Consider the following 27,058-nt stretch of genomic DNA (forward strand, 5'->3'; position numbering starts at 1 on the left):
CAGATTGGGATTATAATGCAGGCGTCTGTGAAGAAAGCACTAGGTGGAGTAGCACATTTCTTTTTTTCTTTTTTTTTTTCATACAGCTGGACCAAATGCAGAAGCCTCCCTCCCCCCCTCCAGTATGATGGAACTCTGTCACTTTGAGAGATTAGATGAGCAGCGATTTGATTCATACTCTCTCACACACACACTAACATGGCACACACACACTGACTCTCTTCGCACACCTGTCAACAATGGCACAATGGTGGAGAATATCAGAGCATGAAATAGGTTTCTGCACCACAGAATGCAGCTGGATTAGATTTATTATTGATTTGAGTTGATGCTCATGGGAAAAGCAGCCCCCGGATCAGTTTGCAGTTCTTCATCTGTCAATTAGATGGTTGAACATAGTATCACTACCGCCGCCTACTGTACCAGTATAGATAAAGAGTGCATCAAGACTTCATCATGTGGTGTTGAAAAAATAAAGCACACAACACAAATTATTTCTTTTTCTTTAATCACAAATCTCTTTTAATTTCAAGTTAACGCACTCTATGGTGTATTATTAGAAAAACAGATTTAAATGATTTTGAGTCTGCTCAGTGAGACAGAGGTCTGGTTTACTAGTACCTGTGTAAAACATGACACTTTTCTTAGAAACTACCCTAAAAAGACAGACTTCTCCAAGCCATCCTCCACTTTGGTGTACTCCAGGTGAGATTTGAAGTACTGGCTTTCATATCGTGGGCTGCTGCGGACATATTCCAGGTAGTCTGGAGTTCCGGGGCAGATGACGTTGTCTGCCAGCAGGACGCTGCCTTTCCGGAGGAGGCCGCACTCCTGAATAAAAAGCAAAGAGAGTGTCATAGCAGAAAAATAAAGAATTTGATCAGTAGATAAAAGGAGCATAACAGACGTGCCTCCATCAGTTTTGTGTCAGGAAGGTATCGATCCTTCCAGTGATCCAGGAAAACCAAATCCAATGTTTTCACCCCAAACTGCTCCTTCATTTTGGGGATCCAGTCACCAGATGCTCCTTCAACTAACTGCACCTAGAAAGAAGAAACATGCCGTCTTTTGACCTGTACACACTACAGTATGTACATCATTGTATTGCAGTTTGTGTGGGGACATTCGGTTTTACCTTTTCCTCTAGTCCTGCCCAAGCAATGACTTGACGAGCAATTGCAGCAAAGTCTGGGTTAAATTCAAGAGTGATGAGCTTGGCGTGGGGGGGAAGCAGGCTGGCGATCCGCACTGTGGAGTAGCCACAGTAGGTTCCCAGCTCCAACACAGTGGCTGGGTTTACTTCAGACACCACTGAGTCAAGAATGCACCCTGTGGCAAAAAATAATAAGAATAAATGAAAGATAAAAAGAAGCATACAATTGGGTCAAGTAAGGAAATGATTTTACACATGAAAGCACATAGATGTTTAATGAGAAATCTGGACCTTTCTCATCCCCCACGTTCATGGCCCACTCTTTGTTTCTGCAGAACTGATCGATGGCTTTGACCACGCTGCGAGGGTCTCCTCTAGTGGCGTTCTTCTGTACTGCACTCAGGAGCCGCTGAGGGGAGGGAAAAAAGACAGCACCACTTTACAGTAGGACAGTTTTATAAATGGTGTCACAAACAAACTCATTAGTCATTAATTACTCATTTTCAAATGCTTTTATAGATTCTTAATAAGCATACATAAAAGGTTGTGACGCCATATTTAAGTAACAGCTCTCTGTTTTTATCTATCTTCATGCTCTTTAAATTCTTATAATTGGGATTTTAATAAGAAGATTTCACAGAATAGTATTAGGAGAAACAATTTTCTATAAACCTTTTGCGTCTCAACAGTCACCCTTAACCCTGCTGGCCAAACAAACCACAACTGGTTTTCTGCAGTAAAATACCTAAAAACTTCAGACAAAGATGCTCCGTTTCTCTTCCTTTATGTGTGTTTTTGCCTAAAGAAGACCGGTCGATGTCATAATGTCATGAGAAATGTGTGGCTACCTCTGCACTTGCTCTGATGTTTGGTATCCAGCTCCCGGCCCACTAAGGTTTGTGTGGATGTGCACACAGCTACCTTTAAATCAAAGACTGCACTTGAGGCAAAATGTGCTTTGATGGATGGATGGGCAAGTTTTTTTGTTTAATTCCATTAACAAGCATTACATCAAACATTTTTACATGTTTCATAGATTTGTTTGTTTTCTTGTCCATGAAGGTACTGAGGCATTACTGAATACATTTGTGGTCTACACGGTGTCAAAACAAAGCTGGACACAGTTTTTTGGATGTAAATCTTAGCAAAAAGTATTAATAAAATATAGGAAGCCTGAGAAAATATGTTTTTGTTATTGTCCAGTTACGCCTAAGGTGCTGCGGGCCAGATTTCAAGAGGCCTGTAGTTTTGGAGCAGTTTTGGACAGAATCAGGGAGAGGCAATATCCTGTCTGTGTATATCATGTGTTGACATATAATATAAGGCATATGTGTATTTATTTTACTTACTAGTCTACCCTCAGCATGTTTTCTGCTCTTGAACACCTGGTTCCTATCAGCTGACAGTGACCTGCTAGCCTCCTGCACAACAGCTTCTTGTTAACACATTAAGCAGCCCATATATACTGTATAGGCAGCACCTTCTCAAAAAGGATAGACAGATGCCTTTTAGCCAGTTGTCAGTCTGTTTGTTCTTTTGCCTAACAGTCGCTGATTCACTGTTTACCTACAGATTATACTGAGCTTTGCTTGCTAAACAAGTGTCTGTTAACTACATTTGACTGTTTGCATTTGGGTCTGACTCTGGCTGTCTTAGATCACAACCCTTTCCTAAGGCTCAATAAATTTCAATACAGTCCACCATCAGGTTTCCGGTGAGGTAGTGAGGGTGTTGCATTTAGCATTGGTCAGCACTTTAATTTACAGAAACACTCTCAAAGTCTACAGTCCCTACACATCCACGATACGTGCTTTCTCTTATGCAGTCTGACCTACTCTTTGGACTTTGTGGATACGTGCAGAACAGACTTGACTGAGTTTTGTTGCACTTGTTATCGCAGGAAAACTTGCACCTGATACTTTGGTGTACACAGAGATTCACCACAGCACACTGTCAAACTTATCCTAACTTGGCCTAATCAACCAGAATAAAACTGTATGGCTGTGCAGGGCCTTTAGAGCTTCTAACAGTTCCCAGTCATTACAGGGATTCAAAACAGCAACTTCCCTGTCCTCAACTCTGACCTCTGAGCTACATCCTGCCTTACATCTAGAAATCTAAATACACACACACGCAATAGAAAACTATTTCATGGCAAACTGTGCAGTACTGACATTTGGTTCCTAATAAAATGTTTGCTTCTGGGTATTGGCTCTTGGAAACCCTGCCTACAAGTCCGATTATCAAATGGAAAGTTAAGGTTTTTAAAGGTTCTGCTGTTATCTTATTATCATTTAGTTATATGGTGAACATACGATTAAAAGACAACAGGGCCGAACACATTTGTTTGTGCTTTTACTAGAGACAGATGAAGAAGCATCAGCCCTAATTAATTAGCACAAAGAAAAGAAGGAGCTCTTCTCAGAAAGAAAATTCACACATTTGTATCTTTGCATGCATACCTAGTGTATATATTTGTGTCACATTCTGGGTGGGTCTAATGTGAAAGGCTTTATTGTCAAGTGAATAAAAATCATATGTGCTGTCTGTCTCTCCCGTTTATAGTTTATATATGTTAGTGTATGTATGAGACCAATGACACAATGAAATGGATCAATTTCAGTGCTGTTCGCTGACAGATATAAAATGCTCAATTTAACTTGAAGTTTTTGAGTAGCTACTTTAGCAGTCTGTGTGACCTTGCAATTCTGTCCTATCACCACAACTTTTACAAAAAATTGACCAATCTTCATAGTTTCCAGCGAGTTTCACTGATCATAGCAGGCCACCGTCAATCAGGCATTTTAGGCGGCAATAATTCCAAAAAGCCTGCGAAATCCCAGAGGGACTTTCCAGTGAGCCAACATGCACAATAGCAGCACCCTGACTCTGTTTGACCTAAAGGGAACAGAACTTTAATTAGTATCATTGGAAGCACCTGTGTTTACCCTACTATTTCATATCAAAATGGTTGCTGTGAAGAAGGTCTATAGATAATTTATTGCACATCAGTATGTTAAAGGTTTTTGGCTTGTCATAACAGGCAAAGCAGAGGTGTAACTAATAACATTAACGATGGCTCTGTTACAGTAAGGTGTCCCAGTGAAGCAGCGTAAACAATGGTAGGGCAATGGGACACCTAAATTGAATGCAGCTATTTTGAATGGTATTAGTCATACCTGTGAAAGGTCTATTGTTTCATTTAAATCTATTCCTGATCTGCACCTGACTTGTTTTCTTAGAAGCTGTGTAAACCTGGATTAAATCTGATTAGAAACTGTGTGAAAATGGAATTGAGTTTTTCAGTAGAACACACAGTATTACAATATTACAGTCATGTATTGAGAAAAAAAACATCATAATTTTTAGTCATACTAGCAACATGGCTTTATGGATTGCCATGACATATTGTAGACATTCATGTTCAACAGATAATGAAGCCTGTTGGCTTTGACCTCTAACCATTAGGCTATTTTTCTGATACTTCCTTCTATAATAAAATACCTGCAAAACTAATCACATTCCCATCAGCCTCTTACATTCTAAATAAAGGTGGTGAACACGGTAAACATACCTGCTGAATATGAACAGTTAGCATTGGCATACTGAGCATGTTAACATGCTGAGATTAGCATTCAGCTCAAAGCACCACTGTGCCCAAGTACAGCCTCACAGAGCTGCGAGCACTGGCTGTAGACTCATAGTGTTGTTTAGGTATAAATCATTAAAGGTCAGTTTGTGTTAGAGCATTCATAAACATGCTCAGTTTATCTGAACTACCTTTACAATGTTCAACATAAGGCACATATGCACAGTGGTATTGACATTTGACCTACAGTGTGTATGTGTCTACTTATTTACAAAGTCCTGTTTTCTGACGGCCTTCCTCTCTTCATAACTCTCATCATAACTCCGTATCCTCTTCTTTCAGACTACATCACACCAATCTGGTCATTAGTGTGTTGGAGCTGCTTTTGTAAGAGGTGAATACTGTATACTGAGGGCCCACCTGAGGACGCGTGGACTGGGTCAGTGTGTCCAGCATCCGCTCCACAATGACATCATGCCAAATGAGCGCCAATCCTCCATGATACTGCACGGCAGCTGGGATCACCCATCTGTACAGAGCATACAGAAGAGCTGCTCCACCAGTACAACTGTAAAGAAGAGTAAGCCACATCCTGCAACCAAGACAGAGAGCATGAACATCAATTCAGCATGGTGCTGCATTATGGGAGGAGGCTATGATAAATGAACCACAGTGCAATAACAACACATCTGCATAAGATAAATGAAAGCCCTCATATCTCTCCTCACTCTACCTCTCCCTTTGTGTAGGGCTAATGAGATGGGTGTTTGCTATGCAGTGTACAATACAGTTACTACTCTTGTCTCCATTATCAGCTGCTGCTGCCAGGTCCAAGCTGCACACATACAAACACACACATACACGCATACACCTCAATGTGATGATATCACTGTAGGATATCATTTAATATCAACTGCAATAACCGCTGGTAAACACAACATGGTGCTTTGTGTGCAGCTTTCCCACTCTCAGAAGCAATTAGTCTGTTAAGATATCTCAAGCACTGATGAATTGGAAAAAACAGAGCAAAAAGGAGGAGAAAAGCGCAGCCAGAATCCTAAACAAGGGCTCCTTCTTTGGGAAAGCAGTGGAGGGCTTCGCTGGAAACGGCATTACCTTGCACTCATAATGCAACTGTGAAAGACCAGGGGTGGTTGAGGTAATTCCTTTTGATTTGGAGTTTGAGTTGCATGGCAACTGGCTGGGGTTTAAGAGCTGTGTCACAAAAGGCAGAGCACTGGGGCTTTAACCTTTACTTTGGCTTCATCCTAATGTACACACAGCCGAGATTCAGAAACAGAAATGCAGAATAGTTTTGGCATGGCTTGATAAACACACACTTACATATTTTAGCATAGTGCAGAGAGACAATTGTGCAGGTTACATGCCGTGCATACTGTCTAACAGAATTTAATCTATATGCAAATCATGCCATTAAAAAGTTTTTAAATAAAAGAACAGGGAGAATAGGGATATAATAATGATCAAAATATCCAAACCATTATTGAAGATAAAATACATTATTTGTTGTGAAAAAGGCTTGACTGACAAGTATCACTATATCCTATCTTTGTTCTCGCCAATTTCATAATACTATGTGCGCACACACTTTCAGTCCAAAACAGGAATTAAAACCAAACTGAGGCACGTCTCCCTTGAGCAACACAGGAACAAACACTTGTTAGGCATAAGAAACACCTCATGCATTCTTAAAGAGTCTCTCATTAAAAACTAACTGAATATAAGACTTACATGTGTGGGCAGGCAGCGCTCCCTGTCCTCTTCTCACCTCCTCTCGCTGCTAGAAGGAAATCTGTGAGTTTTCTAACAGCCGGACATAATATGCCTGCGTTGACATGAGACTAACTCCTCCCTCTTCTTCCTTCCATCCCCCTCTTGGAGCTGAATGTGGGCATGCAAGGAATGCACAACAGACACTACAGTCACATGCACACACTCACACACTCTCTCACACACACACAAACACACACACCTGCACACAGGAATGGTAAACAGGAGGTAATCATTTCTCTTTGGCATTTAATGATATCTTAGGGTTAACTGAGTGCTGTTGCAAGCAGTAGTAGTAGTGACTATCTCATTTCCATTTTGATTACATTTTTAGCTTTTTCTGCTAAAATTAGGTCACTTTTACAGTTTGTTGTTTTTGATAATAAAATTATTTTCTGAGGTGAGTCATCAGGGTAATCCTTCAAGTTGACATTTCTGAGTGCTTTGTGAATAAATCCATCTCATACCTCAGACTGGTTTACAACTACCTTTTTCAGTTCTTGAACAAGCATTTCTTCAAGGTGAGGTCTTGATTTACCTTTCTCAAAAAAAAAACATTCTTACATCAGTTTATTATTGAAATAATTGAACATTGTGATCATGTCTCATGGCAGTTTTCCAGTAGGACAAAACCTCTCTGTCATTGCTGTGCCTTCCCCTAAAATACTAAAAGACACAGCAACCCAAATGGGAAAATGCTCTTACTTAGGCTAATAAATATTTATGAAAGCTGTGCTCATGATGCCAGCACCAGACTACTACTGTATATCCCACAGCTGTCTGAGCCCATGTCAGATGTCCGAGCCTGTCTGAGTCAGTCCGAGCCTGCTCCTGAACAGAGAGCTAGTCCACTGGGCTCTGAACCACACAGAGCTGGTATGTCTAGGAGGTGATCCATGGGTGTTTTAGACACTGGGCAGCTGTGGCTCTTTTCTCTGGCAGCAGCTCCAACATGGTCAGGAGGAATGAGCTGAACTGGACGGCTTCCTCGCGCGGCCACTCGTACTTATCCAGCAGGATCTCAAACAAGCTCCATGGCTTCAGCTTTGAGATGTGTCGCAGTTGTCCTGCACAGGGTAAGAAGTAGACTGATTTTACGATTTTGTCTACTTTTATTTATTAAATACAGTTTTTGCAAAGAAATGAACAAAGTTTTTTAATTTATCTCACACCTAATGAAAGTAATGCAGGGACTTTTTGCTTTATGGTGAGCAAGTGTGCATTTAAGTGTTTGTTTGTAATAATTCAGTACATTTTACCTTTACGGTTGAAGTATTGTTTGGCATTTCTCCCAGAGAGGGCAAACTGGGATGGAAGGGTTCCCAGGAGCTCAATGATGTGGGCAATGTGATCTGAGAGAACATAGGCAGATACTGCATTATAAGCACATTTAGTTTAATCAAGGACAGAAGGGATATAGTGAACATCACAAACCTTCCTCGCGGGAGAATGTGGCTCCTGCTTGGGGGTCGAACAGATAGTCCCCTGTGGCCAGCTCAAAAGCCTACAGTACATAAAGAGGAACACAAAACATGGCTGTGACAAGTTTGGAAATGGCAATGCTGGAATGAAACATTACAAAGGTGAAATAAGGCACATATTTTCAAAAACAGAAAAAAAAGTCCATGCAGGAGCTCGGCTCACCATGCACGCGGTGCTCCAGATGTCGGCCGGTGTGTCGTAGTCAGCGCCGATCAGAACCTCCACAGAGCGGTACTGACACGTCTGGATGTCCTCGGTGAAGTGTTTGTGCTGACAACAGGAGAGATGAGATTTTAATGTTCCACTATTTAATGACCTGCATCTATGACTATGATTATCTCCAAAATGACGTTGGTATGGGATATTATCTCAATAATTGACCAGATGAAAAGTCTGCGGATCAACAAAGTTAGTAGGATTCGTCCTCTGGGGACCATGAATGTTTTAATGTTTTAAATTTAATGAGAATCCATCCAAAAGATGTTCGATATTGATGTATGAAACTGTGTCACTAGCTGGCTAAAAGAATTGTTAAACTGTCATCTGAGAAAATAACAGCATGCTCTCTTTCCCTGATCTGCCAAATGAAATGAGAAGCATAACCACCACCACTGGGTAGCACTGAAATGCACATTACACTGTATGTCCCTCTCAAGCTACATTTCAAATCAGCCTTGTCTCACTGGGAACATATGGCAGCTGTGTTTTTCACCAGAGGGCATGGTAAATATGGCTTTAGTACTGTGTTCTACAGAAAACACCTGTTGCATTCAATTCAGTAAAAAATATGGGTTGAGGGTATTTTATAAACTAGACATGTGGTCAGTTATAAAACACCTCACAATGTGCTTCATGACTGTGAACTGCGAGGTGTAGAAACAAAATGTCTTTTTGTACCCAGGACTCCTTGATTAACTTGACTAACAGGCCCAACCCATTTCCTGCTGAACAGATTTATATATCATTTAGATTTTTCTTACCACTTTTCACTGAGTTTGGTATATAGTATATTATGATAAACCTGAGAACAACTGCAATTATGATTTTTTTGCTTTTTTACAAAGTAGTTTTTCTCCGCATGATCTCACTGTGTGTATTTCAGTACAAAAATAAACCCAAACTAAACATTTCAAACTAATTATTGATTATGAAGGAATGGAGGAGGTATGTACTTTTGTTTGCTTGTTAACTAATCACTCACCACCCAGCAGGCATTGCCCAGGTCTGCAATCTTGATAAAGATTTTATCGGCATTCTGGGGCTTTAGAAGGTCCAGAAGTACATCCGAATCACTGACACCTAAAATACATAAACGAATGTGACAGCGAAGAAAATCAGACTAGGATAAACTTCGAGTGTACTGATTCTAGGTAATCTATATACAAACATACTATGTGAATATTAGCTCAAGTAAACACGCTAACAAAAGGTAGATTTTTGCCAAACTGTAAAAAATTACTTCTCACAGGAAGAGGAACAAAAAATTAAAATGTCATTATACGGACCGTGAGGGGAGGATGGTGAAGGTGGAGGCGGCTCTTTGTCTGCAGTCTGATGTAATAACACTGATCTAGAGCCAGAGACAGGTGCATCTGTGTTGAGGTCCAGCCACGGGCAGATGGAGTCTCTGTGGCTGTGTGGAACCGAGTCCACTCCGTCTTCAAACAGCAGGGTGCGCCTCCTTAACAAGAGCTTAGGCCCTGTGAGCTTAGAGTGACGTGTGGAGCTAGAGGTGCTAGAGGGAGCAGGGACATCAGAGAACGACACGTGAAGTTTATCTTTTTGATGGTGGTCAGATGCAACCTCCTGTCCTCGTCGACTCCTGTCTTTCCTCGTCAGTCGCTTAATTGGGCTCCTGGAGACCTTGCTGGACTGCAGGGGTGCAATCGGTTGAGTCAGAGGTCAGTAAAACAACTCATCTCAAAAGTGTTTGAGATGTATTTTGAAAGTGAAGCAAATCATTCAAATTAAAGATACTATGTGCCCCCGAATGGTAGCATCAAGAAACATTTAACATATTAAAGAGGCATTACGTACTCTATGGTGTTTAATATCTAATGTGTTACAGACAAATAAAATGTTGTGCTTTTTATGCATACTGTATCATATGTACCATAAGGTATCATATCTGTAGAGTCCATGTAATCCATGTATTAATATCTCAACAATACATTGTGACCCTGTTACTTTACATGTTGTAAAACAGTGAGTTGCTAACAACAAGATATACTGAAACCACAACAGAGGTTGTTGGAAGGACATCAAAATCTGCAGTTGTGTCCTCCTACAGAGGTCTACATCAAGCACTTCCACCCCACCTCCCCCCACTTGACTCATCCCATCCCTTTGATCGGGAACAGGAGCCTGTTAGTGACACAACAATAGCACAAGGACAAGACAGCAAATTTGAGCAGAGATTCAACACAAGCACATGTCAGCATGCAAAATATAATCAAGGATTATTTCAGTATCTCTATCTCTGGTCTCCTATTGTGATAGTTATAGATACCTGAAGACAATGGAGGAGAAGCGCTGCTGGGTCTTAATAGTGATCACATACAGGTGCTCTTTGATTACTTTAGGTATACTGAGCTTATTCCAGCTTGTGAAGGGCTCATTCCATGGGTAAAAAAGTGTCTCAATAAAAGGTTTTAATCCAAGTCTCCTTCAAAAATGATCCAAAGCACACTGTAGGGTTTCTGTAGAATTAGAATGCCTTTAGTTTACATGGCGATATGTATTCACAATGTTTAAAAGCTATAGATGCTTGTTTATTATGAGATATAAGAGCTGTCCAGTACTAGTATTTCTTGTTTTTTACCCTAGAAATCTCCTCTTCACATATCTTGACTCCAATGCAGAAAGAAACCGGAAAACTGCTTCCTAAAAAGAGTGTTACATTAAGTTGCAATCTGTACAATATTGTTAAGGGTTATTCTTTGTCTCTTTAGGGTCAGAGTGTGACAGCAAGAAAAATAGAGCAGAATGGGTATAGTGTACACCTACTACACCAATCAGCCATAACATTATGACCACCTGGGAACCCCAAAAAATACTACTTTGTGGCTTGCTTTTCTGGTTAGACAGACAGGCTTTTTGCTCGATATGTTTGTGAAAATGAGTTGTGTTGCTCACATAAGTGTGTGAAGTGGAATGAAATCCTGTTGCAGTGTGTACGTCTAGGACTGCAATCTGACAAAGTCAGTTGGAGCAAGTCTGATGCCCTGCCTTTTTATACTTTGATGTCCTATAGTGGGCTGCAGACTGTAGATGTTCAAGATGCAATTATGTGGCTCAAGTGCAAAATCCAAACACAACATCTATCTTACCCACTCCCCAAGAGTGTGGAAAACTCCAGTCAGCCTTCCCAACAAGCTGGACAAATTCTTAGGAAGTCATAACAGAAATTCAAAGGTCATAATGCAATTACCAAAATATGAATGTCCTAGTAAAATGAAGGAAAAATAATAAACAGAAGTAAAAAAAATTCAAGTTGCACACCTGTTTTTCTCTGGAGCTCGTGTTCACTGGCAGGAAGTGAATACACCAGCAGGGAATAAGATGAACAAAATGTAAAAATGAGGGGGAAAGGAAACCACAGCAAACATTTTTCTTTTCTTGGAAACCTCCATCAACGTGGTACTCACAAGTTCCTCTGTAACTGCACCTAGACATACATGTGATTGCCAATGCAGCCTCACTAACCTGAGGAGCTGGTGAAAGCAGAGGACACTGGCAGCTGCCACAGCTTGGTGTTGGCCGCCAGTTTCTGAATGTAAACCTCGTCCACTCTCAGCAGGATGTTTTCTGGCTTGATGTCTGTGTGGATAATCTTGCATTTAGTGTGCAAGTAATCTAAACCCTGCAGAACCTGTGATAAGGAGTGGAAATACAGTCACTGTCACTGCACTGCATGTCAATGAGGGGCAGAAATAGAAGACAATCTGTTCAAAAAGAAAACTCAGTCAGTGGTGAAAGACAGGGAGGATGATTTAAGATGGAATAAAGGGTTGCACAGCACCTGTCTGATGATGCTCTTAACGCAGGGCAGGGGGAGGCCAGTGTAGTTGGATTTGATGATCCACCTCAGCAGCTGGTGGCCCAGCACCTCCAGAACCATGCACACGTCTGGTAACCAATTAAGGACCTTGTTTCATACAGTACAATCTGAGAATTTGGATTTTTTTAAAGTAAAGACGACACAATCTTATTGTCTTTAAGTCATACCACTATGGTATAAGGCTGTTGTCATGGTGCCATCCGTTTGTCTGTGTACAGCACACATATAAACATAAGAACAATACTTGATAGAAAAGCCATACTTGCTCCACAAGTTACAGAGTAGGTGATTATATCATACATCTCTGTAAAGGATACGCTCTCCGGTTGCTCCAGTGATCCTGAAGTCCTCAATGAGGTGCACCACTCTCTCACGTTTTGGATCTTTAGGGTCCATGTCCCTTACCTGATGGTCATATAGTGAACATATTACGCTATCAATAAAAATGTAAATGTGCAAAAATGATAAAGGCAATCACTCTGTACACACAAATGACTTACTAACATCTAGTAAATACAATAACATGGCAAATATTTTGATTTAATGAGAATAATTTAAGGCACATTGAGAGACTGAGACCTGCCAGAGAGCCCAAAACACAATAGTATCACAATACTTGTGCTCTCACATATTCATTTAGTAATTCTAAATACTCTATACCCTGTCTTTCTCTCTCTCACACACACACAGTGTATATGGTGCATTATTTCCCCCCTCATCTCCAATAAAACTATCACACTTTCTGATCATCTTCTCCCCCTTTCGTTTCAGCCCAAACTGGTCTCTTATTAGAGTAAATGACATCAGAAATTGCATTTTCAGCCACATTATCAGTCTCACTTATTAGTGAACCTTTCTGCTCCACAACCACCACACTGAAGACAGTTTTTTTCTTTGTGTTCACCTGACACTTTTACATGTTATGAATTACAAGTCTGCTACTTGTGTATTGCAAGAGTACTACAAAACTATTCCATCTTAAAAAGAACCAGTGTGGTCACACTGACACATTTCAGAAGTTTGATCTCATCCAGTGCCGTCTCTGTGAATGTCTGAGCACTCTTCACCACCTTCAGAGCCACAAAACGCCTCTTCCTGCATGCAAACAATTATGGCAGTTAGCTACTATTATGTTTACATCATATTATGTAATCACTATATTATGTTATTATGTTATATATACAAAAAGTCAAAATGTCAAACCCGTACTTACTCTATGTCCCAGCAGAGCCATACAGTAGAGAAGTGGCCCCATCCCAGCTTTTTAACCACTTGGTAACGGTCAACGAAAATCTCTCCAATCTCTACATGGTAGTAACCACCTGCAACACAACGTACCGCCTGCATCACAGAAGATATCTCAACCAGTGCGTTGGAATTTGGTGTTGGAGTGCTGCCTACCAATGCCATAGTCCGCAGGGTTCTCCTGTTGCTCATCATAAGATCCCAGAGGCTCCGGGGAATGAGGCTGTATCTGTGCAGCTGGAGGGCAGAGGGCAGATTTACTGGGCAGGGGGGAAGGTTTAGGACTCCCTGCTGCGTCTGGGGAGGGGTGAGGGCTGGGTTTGACAGGCTGATTCTGGGAGCTGGCTGAAAGAAGGGCTGATATAGCAGCAGCGTATGAAGATGACATCTTTATCTGGAGCCTGATGAGTTTGAGCACAGCTGAAGACGGGCCCAGATGACAGCAGCACTCAGGGAGAAAGCTACAAGAAAAATGCACGTGCATACTCAAAAAAAAAATGGAAGGAGTTCAAAGGGATCATGCTTGGATCTCCGAAACAGAAGTTCACTATCCATTTGTCTCCGGCAGCTTGTCTGGGCTTTTAGTCACTGGTTGTAGGAGGCTGTTTGCGATGACATTTCAAATGGGCCAGTGAATGTGTATGTTTATTTTTAGCTGGATGAATGGCATGTCAACGTAAATAGCTCCTGACACTGGCCCAGCTGCAACTGAACTCTTCCTGATTTTGCATGGACGACTACAGTGTGGGCGCCACAGAACATGAAAGGCTGGCAATTCGAGTTAATTCATGCTCTTTCAAGGGATATCTGGCCGGAGGAATTATTTTGTTAGGACGGTAAAGTGATCAGAAAAATGGCGCCTTTACAGACAACTCAGTAAGTGCTAAAGTGGGCTTATTTTTGTGTGGTAGTACACATGTTGTTATGGTAATGTCAAGAGGTAGGCCTACTGATGTGTACAAGAGATCCACTCATCTGACATTAAATTAAAAAATGCCAGGTATTACTGTTACTTCAAAATAAAAGTCTGAAATGTGTGTCTTGGTTTGCTTGATAAAACCTTAGAGAGGCTGTCATATATTAATACAGTGTATAGCGTACAACCAAAATGCACTTAACTGATGTGTACACAACTTTGTTTGACTATTCTCAGCTTGACAGGCAAAAATTTTTTAAAACATTGCCACATGTCCCATTTTTTCTCCTGCTGTTGGATATTTAAAATGGGTTAGTGGAAATACAGAAACAAAACTATTGGCTGGGCCGGCCTATGGAGACACAACTGGCACAACTGCAACAACAGACCTTTTTAGCCCCAGCCATTCTGACATGAAACAGCTGGCTACAACACAGGTGTTATCAATGTTGTTAATTAAGGCCCTGTTCCATTTAGTGTAGCAGAACCTTTCCAGTGAGAGCAACATGCACAATAGCAGCACTCTGACTCTGTTTGACCTGAATGGAACACCACCTTCATTAGTATCACTGTTAACACCTGTGTTCAGCCAACTATTGGCTATATAGTCAAAATGGCTGCTGTAAAAAAAAAAGTCTAGTCTAGTCTGGTAGTTAAGTATCTAGTTTTATAAAATGTATTTTGTACACTGGGTCAAGTTAAGCCACCATTGCGTCAGTGCTTTACTGACTCCATACTGGATAAATCTTTAACCTGTTTTTTAGTGAGCATACTTATATCCATTGACCTGCTCTGTTACTTTTCGACCCCGCAGCACAATCAAATGAAACAGTTTTATTCTGAAGATTCCTGCAGGAAGTCTCGTTTTTTCCAGTGCTGGACTAAATAAGTACATGTTGCTGGTCTTAACGATGACACTTTGTAGTACAAAAACTCCGCGAGCCTAATAAATGCTCAACAACGCCAGAGGAGGAGCCTACTTACCCCTGTGTGTGATAGATCCACTTTAATATTTGTAACGCGGCACGAGCACAGCAGAGTCTCACAGCCCGCGTGCTCTGCGCCTCGCTCTGCGCCTCGCTCTGCTCTGTGTGAAAAACACTCAGGTCCAGGAATAGCTGCTGCTGCTGCTGCTGCTGCTGTTCTCACATTCATCACTATGGAGCAACCAGTGCTATTTCCAGAGGTGGCAAAGAGCTCATTCTCTCTGTCTATGTTATCTATTTATTATTTTATCTATGACTTTCCTGTTATCCAATTACAGGGTTTTTTTGGAAGCCCATTTCCGCCAATGTAATGGGAAAAAAGGATTCTGTAAGTCAATATGATGAGAAACTTTCCCAAAGTATTGACTTAGCGTCTCAAAATAATGACTATGTCAAAAGAATAAACTTTCTCATTATTCTGACTTAGTATCTCAAAATAATGAAATCTCAAAATAATTTTTTTTCTGTCACATTGGCAGAAATGGGTTTCCATAGGTTTTAGATGTACTACAGGTCCCTATGTAAGAATTGTGGTAATACAGGAAGCTTAAAAAATACCATAACACAGAAGGTCAATATATTTACTTCCTTATGTGTAGAAAAATAGGCCTAATGGTTACAATATAAACACGTTTTACCTCAGTACCTCTGAGATTATAACAAGACTTTTTCATTGAGGGACTACAGAATGGACTAAAGACACTTCACAACCTTGATCCTTTTACTGATTACTTCTCACCACTGTATGGCAGAGTGCCCTCACAGTGTTAGTTTGTTGCACCTCTTGTTATGGGACAACCTTTATCATTTTCACTAGTGCATAAAGTTTGGTGACATCACGTAATCCCCCCCCCCACAAAAAAAAAAAATATATATATAATATTTTCTATGCATTTATTACAGTAGAGAGATGCAAAAAGTTCCCTGGCTGGACTCAAACCAGGGACACTGCAGCTGATATTTTGACTGCAAGAAAACCACAGGTTTGATTAATAATATCAATAAATGCTACACTCCACTCACTGGTTGCAGGGCCCTGCCCAACACAGCCATCATTAACATTATTAATAATACTTGTGCTATTTTGCCATTCAAAATGTCTGCTTAGATAAGATATAATAAGATATGATAAAACTTTATGTCTCCCGAGGGACATTTTGCATTATAATGTAGAGTGCACATACAAAATATCAATAAGGTGCAACACATGCCAACAATATAAACAGATAAACAGTAAGGATCGCTCTTGGTGAATTAAGGTAGTAGCCAGAATAACTGAAAACAGCTGAGGGTGTGCAGGGCCTTTAAAGGATTAGTCCACCCTTTTTCAATAGGCCGGTGGGAGATCGAGAACTGTGGATTTTGTCTCCTATCTCTTACCTCTTACATTAGAAATACATGGAAAACATGAAGAATGGTTTCAACAAACAAAACCTGTTTTCAGTGTGACAGACTTGACAAATAGTGAACCTCTCCTTTAACATTTAGATTTTTTTATTTACAAAAATAACAATGGACTAAAAAAAAAAAAATAAAGAAACACAAAGAAACAACTTTTTTTCTTCAGCAAAACTTCACTACATCCACTGTTACTGTATGTCTTACAAGTCTGACACATTGTGTTGATTTCAACATGACACTTTATTTAGTAGAATGAATGCACAATCTCATACATACAGTATAGGGCGGGCCTATAAGTCTTATTTCACAGGCCTGGTTATAAAGAGAGGGATAGAGAAAACAGCTGCACTTAAATATCTAAAAAAAAAAAAAAAAGAATAATAATCAAATATTAACACGTCACACTGCTGAATGAAATGTTTTGAACACACATTACCAATTCCCGCACTGATGAGAAAGAGCTACAGTAGATAGCTACAAAATGTTATAGGTTCATAAATATAATATAGTTTGAATAAATTTTCTTCAGAGCTAAATTTATATCATTTACCTTCAACTTACAGAGTACATTATATGAAAAATACATTTACGACCCCCAGTGCACAGCAGTTTGGTCTTTGATTTCAGGTTTAAACCAGCTGGAAGAAGCTGTATGAAGCTGGATACTGAGAGGATGTGAACACATCAGACAGCAGAAGAAACCAGGTAACATTCGGTGTGCTACAGTTCGCAATAGAGTAGAAAACAACATCACTTATGACAAACGTAAAAAGTTTACATTCAAATGAGTCCAGAGATGGAAAAAAAAAGTCAAAATTATGTTAACTTCTGTTTAACACTAAGACAAATACTTGCTTCCTTGACGATTTCATGTAATATTGTAATTTTTTCTGAAGTTTACATTGCAGAATGCTGTTGAGACAAACTTGGAAATATATGACACATAACTAGTCCAGTTTAAAGAAAAAGTAACTTTTTTTTTTTAAACAACACATAAGCAAGCACATGAAATGAGTTGAAATTATTACAAATACAAAAATCAGCCAGCATGAATCTCATTAACAAATTTACTGGTATGAGACCTGCTCACACCATCATCATTCAAAACTGCAGCAGCCCTATTCTGTTCACACCACCAACCTCACTTTTTACAACCAATTAAATAGTGCTCACTTGGGGGTGGAATGAGTGGGGGAGATTATTCTGATTAAATACTTAGTATGTCGTTAGTTTAAAAATTACATTGTTAGTACGGGAATAAAATATTAGTTTGAAACTCACCAATACAATCCACACTATATACAGACTAACACTCTGACAGACCTTCAGTAGAGGTTGACAAAACTCACTTTTCCTTAACTCTTCCCCCAATTATAAACCCTGTCAAACCTGCCTGCCTGTCATCTCTCTTGGAGACAATTTTATAGGGAATTAAGGCTTAAGATGTTCATAAAGTGCTCCATATGACACTCAAATCCTGCACAGTATATTTTTGTCATACAGTCATGTGCTACTGCCATACAGTAGGTCTCAACAGCCCTCAGATTTGTCCTAGAATCTGTGTTATTATTCTGTCAAGGTCAGCAAAGAGAAAGCTACAACGAAAAAAAAAAAAATCACAATATATATGACATCATTCCAAATAACCTAATTTAGTGACATCGTGAACTGCTTTCAGTTTTTGATTACACTAAGCTCACAAAGGCTTAATGCTAGCATTTCAGATTATTAGAAAGAACTTTAAAGGTTTCTAACCAAGGTTTAGTTTTGATATTAAAACTTTTAGGCACTCCCGTCCGCTACACCACTACGCTACAGTTCATGGCAAGTTCGTTTGTTAAAGATGAAAAATACAAATGGCTGTGAAATTAACAGCAGATGAAGACTGAAGCATGTTTTTGCGTTTTATATAGTTTACAAACACACATTCACCGGCATGTATTAATACTTTTCAAAGGATGTGAGCTCATATAACATCTTTGTATATCACATAACTAATGAGAAATAAATTACCTCTTTAATAGAACTGTTCTTTATATCTCAGAAGATACAAAATAGTGATTTAGAGTTGTATATATTCTGTAAAAAAGTATATCTCGGGATATTTCAGGGTTATTGGGAGGGATTTTACTGCTTGTGTTGGACCAGAAATATTGATATATTAAGTACAGCATGACCATATTGTTATTAGTTAACTCCAGTGCACATCCACACGAGAACACTGAGTTTGAAGTTCATATACTGGCGGGATCAGTTATAACACGGGGAACTAGCCAAGGCTTTTTCACACTGTACAGCTACAGTTTGTCATTTATTCCAGTCTCTTTCTGCTGAGGTCGCCATGTTTTGCTTTGCTGTTGAGGTCACATTGTATCAACTTGTCTGTGTACGTGTGCGACTGTGTGAGTCTGAGTGAATGTGTGTGTGAGGCTACAGTGTTTTTGCTGATATAATGTAGTGTGTGTGTGTGTGTACGTGTGTGTTCTGCTGCTTCAGACTAGGGTGCCTGGGTCTGCACTGGGTTCCTTTGGGGTCACTTCTTGCATCTGTGGATGAGGAGTCTCCTGATATAGAGAGAACTCCATCGACCTGTTGGGGAGGCAAGACAAATCAATACAGTTCTTCACAAACAAGAAGCCGGATGTGGAGGGGGAGAAACCACACTGAGAATACATCTTGAAATAAAAAAGTATGGATCATGGTGGGAATATAAAGGAGCTTAGAGAGCCTTGGATGGTAACGTGTAGATGTGACTGCTGTCTCTCGTGGGTCATTTTAGGTAATAGGAAGCCTGTGAGTGAGAAAACGCAAGTGTTTTTTTTGATCAAGAGACATCCTAGACGCTGGCATAAGCAGACAGCAGCAGATAATGCTGACCTCACAAAATACAGACACAAACCAAAATTAAACAACCACAACAAGTCACAGGATGATAGATGGATTGGTTGGGAATAGAGCTAGAGTAATAGCACCATCCTGTGCTGAAAGACTTGCTGCCAACTTCCAGTGAGAAAGACAGCTGAGCGAATCTCAGTGCTAAATACTGAGTGAGTGATTGTATTTGAAAACATGCATTTGTCGTTTAGTTAAATGTATTCTTACATAGCTCCTAAAACTAACTCTTAAAGTGATAATAAAACATTTCTTCTGCTTTGAGTGCAATGTGATTGTCACAACACTAAACAATGTAATAATGAAAGAAAAGGTTATTTCCTGTTGACACTAATAGACACACAGGTGTAAAAGAGTGCAAGCAATACTGACCTTCCATGCAGCGGGTGACCATGGAAGCTGGCTGACTGGGGTATCTGAGATCTGTGGAGGTTGGCTGGTTCACCTTGAACCGACTGGGCCTGGTGCACCAGCGGGTGGGGGTGTGAGAGGCGAGAGATCCCAGCCTCGTGGCCCTTTGGGGCAGCAGGAGGATAGCCAAGGGCATTCCTCAGGTACCAGTCCCTCAGTCCTTCCAGAGCCAGGGCTTTATGCAAGCTGCGCGTTGAGTCCTCTGGGGTTGGGAGAGAGAACTGTGGGGGTCTGCGGCTGAAGGAGGGGCCGGATAACTCGGTTTGGTAGGGGTGCAGGTTTGGGATGGAGGATGTGGTGGTGCCAGAGGCCGGAAGAGGAGACTCGTAAGCTGACAGCAGGATGGCATCCTGGGGATGTTGCTGCAAAGGAATAAAGGGTCCACAAGATTTGGTTCTGGTGACTTTGACCCTGCGCAGCTCAGCTTCGGATCCTCTGAGGACCATGGGGCTGAAAGGAGGCGCAGCACTGGGGAGGTGCACCTGGGAATGGGAAAAGCCGTTGGCATGGGGAGGCACAGCCGCAGTGGAGGAGCGGGGAGAGGACATGTCCTGCCAGATCCTGCCTGTGGACTGGTACAGGTGCTGCTGCACTTGCATCCTCTGCTGTTTCCCCCAGATATAGTCCATCAAGAGCTCATTGTAGCCTCCACCAGCCCCCCTGCCACCCATGGACAGACGCATTTTGGCCTGCTCCACAGAGCCATCCACATGTCTCTCAGGGCTGCCCAGATGAATGTGTCGCAGTTTGCCATCAGTCAGTGTCTCTGAGCTCTTGTAGGGTCCTCCTCGGGGGGGCATCCCGTTTCTGGGAGCAGGATCGTCAGGGAGGCTGGACCTATCCAGCAGGGCCTCGGAGCTGTTACTGCGCCTGGCCCGGGAGCTGTAAGGGCAGCTTCGGCGGTCAGAAGAAGAGCCCTCCTGTGCCAGTGGAATCATATAGGGCACATCCAGGCTGCCAGACCACTGCTTCAGTCCGTTACCACCCGACGCATCCGACCTAAAGCAGAAATAAGCACAACGACAGCTTACAAAAGGAGAGGACTCGGAGCAACTATGGATAAAGAAAAGTGACTGAAAGCTATTTTAATCAAAACCGTGTAACTGCATTTCACAGAAAATCACTTAAGACGGGCAACAGTTTTTATGCTTAAAGAACAAACGTTGAGCTCAAGCCCTTGCTGGTAGCTAAATATGACACTAATCGTTGTTACAACCCTGACTCTGTGTCTGCATTCAACTAAGTCATTAGGCCATTTCCAAACAGACAGTTATCACAGTGTGAGCGAGCTGTAGCTATTTTGCATCAGAGAGAGGCAGCACTGTATCACAGATTACCTGACGTGAACACTGATTGGAGCAGTTCGGGCCAAGAGAGGAGTCGCTGGAACACTTCTACCCTCAACGTTAGATGCACTTCTTGGTAAAGAGTGAGTTGGGCTGGGGGAAGAAACACAAGAAGACATGGATGTATTTAACATGTATCACCCATACATGAAAATAATCATGATTCTACGTGCAAACACATACACACATAATGTTCACTCTCAGATACATCACACAGACTGCACAGCTTGCAGTATAAGGTCACTTTGAGAGAAGTACCTAACAGAGCTTGTGACTGAGTTGCGCCGCGTCCTCATCTCGTAATAAATCTCGACTGGAGACAGCTTCCTGCTGATTCTGTGGTCAGGGCTGCCCACAGTGAGCCGCGGCTGAGACAGAGAGCGCTGGTCAGCCGCCACACTGGGAGAAGACTCTTTTGGAAGAAGAAAAACAAAGAAATTATCTTGTAATTTAAAGTCCACTGACAAACAACTGATCACTTTCATTCCACAAGTGTGCTATTTTTGGTTTACAACTGAGATGTGACTGCATATTCTTATTTGGTGTCTTAACACGAGAAGTGCAAATGAGTCTCCCACCCACTAAGTGTGAGTGATTTATTTTGAATGTGATGCAAATACACTGAGCTAATTCTGCTGCCTGCCTGCCTACAACTGCGTCACTTAAGCTCTTTATGAATATGGATAGGCAGTATATCCACCAGAGACAGAGATAGCTGTAGAAAGTCACTGTTTGTATTCGGTTGACTCACCATTGTCATGGGATGTTGAATCTGACATGGAGCTTGTACTCTCTGACATGACAGTGTCCTCTGGAAGACAACAAACCATTCACAGGTCATGTTGCAGCATGGAATTTGATATAAAAACTATTTAAAAAAGGTGTGTTTTAAGCATAAAGCATAAGCATAGGTGAGGTTTTCGATGCATTGTAGTAATACCTGTGTGACACCCCCGATGAACTGTCCTCTTGCTATTTGGGACATTTCGATCTGCTTCCGAGTGTCTGTACAGAGTACCAGTGAAGATGGCTTTCATCTGCTTTCTTTGGGCAGCCTCATCCTGCAACCGGGAAAAGGCTTGTTAGACCACAAGTACACATAGAGGTACAGCTGCTGCGTAAACACAATTGATATTCAAGGTGTTGACTTACCTCCGCCTTGGTGTTGGGCGCCAGGCCAGATCTGCGCTGCACCAGTGGGGGTTTCTCTCCTGTCTCCAGGGGGAAAGCACGTGGCAACTTCCCAGTCAGCTCCTGCAGAGGACATTCATTAGCCCCCAGTAACTAAAATCCATCTTCTCACTGAGCTCCAAAGTGTTACATAAAACCATACCACTTAAGAGATTACTTTAAGTCTCAATAAAACCACCCTCAAAATTCACCTCTACAGCAGAAACAGAATAACTGGGCAAATAAGTAGAGCTTCAGATTTCTAAATTAGCTACACTGAAAACAGACAACTTGTGAATGGTAGAACACAGTGAGTCACTATACATCCAGCTGAAAACATGACATGTTTTAAACAGCTGTTAATGACAAGCTAAGGCAGCTGTGGGTTCATTAAGATGGGCTGACAAGTTCTCAGGAGCAGTCAGGAAAATATGAATATGCTGCCCATTCTATATGAGAAACAAATACCACTGATGATTCTTTATAAGCTGCATCTAAAATGTAATCAGTTCAAAATATGCTAACAGTAGTATCTTTAGTAAAAACGCAGTAGGAACAATTAACACAACAAACACTTTATGGGCATGGAGTGAAAATGTTGTACCGTGAGCCACGTGTTTTAAAAGTGAAGGGAGAGCTACTCACTGCTTCCTGCAGACAGACTTGTTTGAGCTCTCCCACTCTGGTGTGGAGCAGAGCCTCCAGGGCCTGCTTCCTCTCTTGCAGCGCTGCAATCCTCTCAGCCTGCAGCTTGCTGTCCTGGCAGCCTTGAACATCTACACAGCACAGCGCATGTAATGCATCCTCAGAAACATCTTAATTAAAGTTAAAGGCTGGCAATATTCTAGCATTTTTATTGTCAACTTGTCCCACAAAAAGACCCAAAGCCAAGTATTGTCTGTGCATCTAAAGCCTGGTGTATCTTATTCCTGTGCAGTGTCATCCAAAAACATGTCAATAAGCCACAATGTTGCACTTGGTGTTATGTTCCTTCATTACCTTGTACATGGAAAGTCCCACATACACACAGACCTGTTGCTTAAACTGTGTATTCATCCACGGCTAAAAAAGATTTCCCCAAAAAACACAAGTTCATATGTTTGTGACCCGTTTGAGATATTATTGAGAAAATGACTTTCCTTTAACAACAGAAGACTGGACATTTTATGCCAAAGCATTGGAATAAAAAGGTGAAGGACGCGAGGATTCAAACTATGGTTACTTTTCTGTGTCTGTGTCTCACAACAATATGATGTCTGCTCGCAGTTACTTAGTGCTCTGATAAGATTATCTGACAGCTGTGGTGACAGTACGTGAACAAAAGGCCTTCACACATACAGCTGTTTTTTCAGCTGGATGTTCCCTTGAGAAAAACACTTTTGTTTTCCTTCTGTTGAACTGTCAGGCTTGTCTAGACATGAAAGTGTGTGTCTTCACACTGTGAGAAGTCATTATTACTCACCAGGAGCCCCCAAACCCATGGATGTGATCAGATGTCCTTTGACCTCCATGTGATGTAATTCTGGGGACTTTGCAACTCACGCTCCCAGCCACGCCCTCACCTGATGAAAAAGAAACTGAGATTTAACTGCTGCTGAGATGCAGCAACAAAATATATTTGGGCTTAGATGTTTTGCTCTCTCTAACCTTGCAGTATCAGCCATGTGTTTTCTTGAGGTGTAGAGTCAATGGTTGCATTTCAGGCAAGTCAGCAGAAGATAAGCATGGGTGTCTCCTAGATCAGATTACACCAGGTACCATCAGGGGGAGCCACTGCACCTCTGTTCAGGTGTCTAAAGCTGAACCCTTGAAAAACGGTTAAAAATATTACTAATACAGTTTAAAAAGAAGAGAATAGTGGAGCAATGTTTTTTATGACTGTAAAATATACATAAATCATCAGACTTATTAAGGTGAAGGTCAATCTGCCATACTGTATGCAGTAAAAATAATCTACCACCAGGATAGCAACAGCCTTACTAAAAGCACTATAATCCCAGATTTGACCATTTATACAGCCATATTTTAAAAGTGCATTTAGTCAGATTTATACATTTACAAAATATCAAAAGCTCAATAAACGTCTCATCGTAACTTAGCCACCTTAAGGCAGTTGGAAAGTGAGTAATACTCACTAAAATTAGCTCTCAGATACAATTAGCAACTAATTAATTTGCAAAGAGAAAGAAGACCGAGACAGGAAAAGTAACATTAATAATGTATGGACAGAAACAGAGAGGGAGAAACCCTAATCCCTGTGTGTTTTATGCCTCAGAAGCTCAATAGCTACTGGTAGAAAAGAGAGGGAGCCAGAGGAATAGAGCCAGGAGCAAAGTGATGGAATAAATAACACAAAAGCAATGTTCACTGGAGTTTCCTCTTTGCTGCAGTCATAAAGGTTTACATGAAATTTACTTTGCATGAAATTGCGTTGACTATATTTTATAGCTTCTACATATCCAATCATCTGAGATAGTTCTGTTGAGAAAGAAAAAAAAAATCTGTTGCCTAAATACTGAAAAAAAAAGAAAGAAAAGAAAAGCAACATAAGTCAAGAAACGCTGCTTTCACTCAACTGTAGCAAGTGAGCAACCTCTCATGTGCACTTCTCCCCACATAATGGAGGTTCATTACAAACAAAGCCTCTTCCCTAATACCCAATAGAGACTTGACATCCAAAAATAGCGATAGCGCTTTCTGCCAAAAGCCTCTCATTCAACGCCGCTCACAAATCGCTGCCATAAACAAGCATCTTGCCAGACGAGTAAATCATAAAACGACTCCATTCAACCCACAAATCTAGATGGAAGGCCTCGAGGGCTGAATCAAAATTACCCGTCCAAAGACTGCTTCTGCCAGCATCACATCTTTCAAAGGGAAACATTTATCTATCAGTTACTGAGCAGCTGTCTCAGACCTCTGCACACAACTCACCAGCTTTTCCGCTTTTTTGGGGGGTCAGTAAGACATAGGGTTCTGTTTTCCCTCACTCAAACAACGTAAAGATTGAGGCTCACTTTGTGTGAGGACATAGTTGAAATACTTGTACCGAGTTTGCTCCAGCGCTGGAACTGAACCAGTAACTGCTGTTTGCTCCTGTACGTGTGAAAACCCCCCAGCACGCTTGACCTCCCATTGACAGACAAGTAGGAGCCTTTCACACAAACAAGTGGCAGAGTTACGACCGCCGCTCAGACAAAAGCTCATCACATGAACCCTGTTACACAAAACTGAGTCCGTGATAATCAGATTTGAAGTTAATCTAATGTACTGTGGAGGACTTCCACCTGGGAATGTACAAGGCAGTGTCATGTCGGTACTGTGTTGAACAGCCAGGCTGAGCAGTAAGGCCGACTGAGAGAAGCAGTGAAGAGAAGACAGACAGACATTTGCTATTCCTCTGGATGGTCGCTGGGCAGCTGAATACTGGTGCCAAAAGGCTGCCATGCCTCTTAAGAATGGCTTTGTCCAGCAACCAAAACATTTGCTTGGAGACTTGGTGCAATCCTTTTCACCCACTAAAAAGTGTCCTTTATCTCTACATAAAACTAACAACCCCTCTACTTCAGTGCTTCAGTGAAAGAAAAAGCACCTCTTCCTCTTAGAAATTAAAAAGGTACAGGTTTTAGTCAAACAACCTTTGTTCTGTTCAACACACTGCTACAGCCTTCCTTGGTCTAGTACGACCAGTGGCTAATGGTGGCTGTGACTGTTGTAGCCAATGTTAGCAAGTAAATATTGCAGTGTAACTGACATTACAGTCAGTTTGCTGGCTCAAGTCACACCCTGGCTACTGTACGTGTCTGCACTGTGCTCCTGGCATCAGTTGACGTATGTGAAATAACATGACGCTGCACAAAACAGCCGATGTGTGCTGCACACTATATTTTAGCATTTACCGCTATCCCATAATTGTGTGTTGCTCGGCAAAGGTCGCACACCAGGTTCCAGTTGAGTCTTACTGCATTGTTACCTACAGTGTATCCAGTCTTTTACACGTACTTCTTGTAGCACACTGATGGGTCTTTCTGTAGACAGATTTCCAACAACAGCTGTTGCCATTTCTTTGAAATAAACAAGAAGATTTTAGTAGTGAGCTTGCAGTTAATGGTTATTTCTGACATAAGATCACTGCAACACAGTGCAGAGCAAAAACCCCACAGCAGTGAGTACTTAATATACCACCATACTAAATACACCGCCCCCTCACAAACACACATCAAGGCGCTACAGGGTTATAGGCTCTTTAAGACAAGAACGAATCACTCAACTGCAACAGGTCGCCTTCTAAACGCTGCTGAGTCTAACAAATAACACACCTGAGAGGATCAGTGCTCTTGCTGGTTCAAGTCAAGCGCTAACTGCCTAAACATCTGGCGTACAGATGCGTGCAGAGGTACAGGTACAACAACACGCGGCCGCGTTACATTCCAGAGAGAAGCCTGCGGGAGAGAGATGGCGGGACAATGAAGAATCAGATCAACAGAGTCCCGGAGAGCGGCATCAAAGGAGGGATCAGAGGAGAAATGAGTAGGAGAGATGCGAACGCGACGCCATCATCAAACACATGTTGACTTAGCATGTGTAAGGGGGGGGGGGGTATGTATGCTGGTACA

At 41.4% G+C, this 27,058-nt stretch overlaps 3 protein-coding genes across 3 annotated transcripts in view; all 3 read right to left on the bottom strand.

Annotated features, from left to right (window-relative positions):
- Positions 1 to 497: 497 nt before the first annotated feature.
- On the bottom strand, positions 498 to 6,645 carry comtb (catechol-O-methyltransferase b). Its single transcript, XM_035661824.1, has 6 exons — positions 6,495 to 6,645; positions 5,163 to 5,334; positions 1,445 to 1,562; positions 1,136 to 1,329; positions 912 to 1,043; positions 498 to 831 (listed from the first exon to the last, which is right to left on the bottom strand). Coding segments are annotated over exons 1-6 (798 nt in total). The 5' UTR covers positions 6,497 to 6,645; the 3' UTR covers positions 498 to 651.
- Positions 6,646 to 7,066: 421 nt separating this feature from the next.
- LOC118328202 (SRSF protein kinase 3-like) lies at positions 7,067 to 15,362 on the bottom strand. The gene is made up of 15 exons (XM_035661823.1): positions 15,221 to 15,362; positions 13,477 to 13,781; positions 13,289 to 13,397; positions 13,083 to 13,170; positions 12,393 to 12,480; positions 12,037 to 12,143; positions 11,721 to 11,886; positions 11,517 to 11,542; positions 11,345 to 11,401; positions 9,521 to 9,887; positions 9,217 to 9,314; positions 8,178 to 8,285; positions 7,968 to 8,037; positions 7,793 to 7,885; positions 7,067 to 7,600 (listed from the first exon to the last, which is right to left on the bottom strand). The coding sequence occupies exons 2-15, from the start codon at positions 13,706 to 13,708 to the stop codon at positions 7,416 to 7,418; spliced, it is 1,794 nt and encodes a 597-aa protein (XP_035517716.1). The 5' UTR covers positions 13,709 to 13,781; positions 15,221 to 15,362; the 3' UTR covers positions 7,067 to 7,415.
- A 1,482-nt stretch (positions 15,363 to 16,844) lies between these two features.
- The window catches only part of ccdc120 (coiled-coil domain containing 120), a 13,956-nt gene continuing 3,742 nt past the window's right edge, over positions 16,845 to 27,058 (bottom strand). The window contains exons 2-11 of the mRNA XM_035661188.1: positions 24,090 to 24,248; positions 23,905 to 24,004; positions 23,088 to 23,218; positions 22,425 to 22,526; positions 22,213 to 22,333; positions 22,024 to 22,083; positions 21,531 to 21,684; positions 21,264 to 21,365; positions 19,888 to 20,925; positions 16,845 to 19,212 (exon numbers count right to left, since the gene is read on the bottom strand). Coding sequence (XP_035517081.1) covers positions 19,116 to 19,212; positions 19,888 to 20,925; positions 21,264 to 21,365; positions 21,531 to 21,684; positions 22,024 to 22,083; positions 22,213 to 22,333; positions 22,425 to 22,526; positions 23,088 to 23,218; positions 23,905 to 23,953 — 1,854 coding nt within the window. The 5' untranslated portion in view covers positions 23,954 to 24,004; positions 24,090 to 24,248 and the 3' untranslated portion in view covers positions 16,845 to 19,115. The remainder of the gene's footprint in view (positions 19,213 to 19,887; positions 20,926 to 21,263; positions 21,366 to 21,530; positions 21,685 to 22,023; positions 22,084 to 22,212; positions 22,334 to 22,424; positions 22,527 to 23,087; positions 23,219 to 23,904; positions 24,005 to 24,089; positions 24,249 to 27,058) is intronic.

This window comes from Morone saxatilis, unplaced genomic scaffold (assembly GCF_004916995.1).
Source record: "Morone saxatilis isolate NCDOM2014 unplaced genomic scaffold, NCSU_SB_2.0 Contig18, whole genome shotgun sequence".
In the NCBI taxonomy this organism is placed as follows: Eukaryota; Metazoa; Chordata; class Actinopteri; family Moronidae; genus Morone; species Morone saxatilis.

What these genes read in the sequence shown, in the direction of transcription:
- LOC118328202 (XM_035661823.1), bottom strand. Translation starts at nt 13,708, where the DNA reads ATGTCATCTTCATACGCTGCTGCTATATCAGCCCTTCTTTCAGCCAGC. An exon ending in CACTGGAGCAACCGGAGAGC is followed by an intron (nt 12,144 to 12,392) that starts GTATCCTTTACA and finishes ATTGGTTACCAG; the next exon opens with ACGTGTGCATGGTTCTGGAG. An exon ending in TGGGCAATGCCTGCTGGGTG is followed by an intron (nt 8,286 to 9,216) that starts GTGAGTGATTAG and finishes TCCTGTTGTCAG; the next exon opens with CACAAACACTTCACCGAGGA.
- comtb (XM_035661824.1), bottom strand. An exon ending in CCCAGTCCACGCGTCCTCAG is followed by an intron (nt 1,563 to 5,162) that starts GTGGGCCCTCAG and finishes CCCTCCCCTCAG; the next exon opens with CGGCTCCTGAGTGCAGTACA. An exon ending in CTGACACAAAACTGATGGAG is followed by an intron (nt 832 to 911) that starts GCACGTCTGTTA and finishes CTTTTTATTCAG; the next exon opens with GAGTGCGGCCTCCTCCGGAA.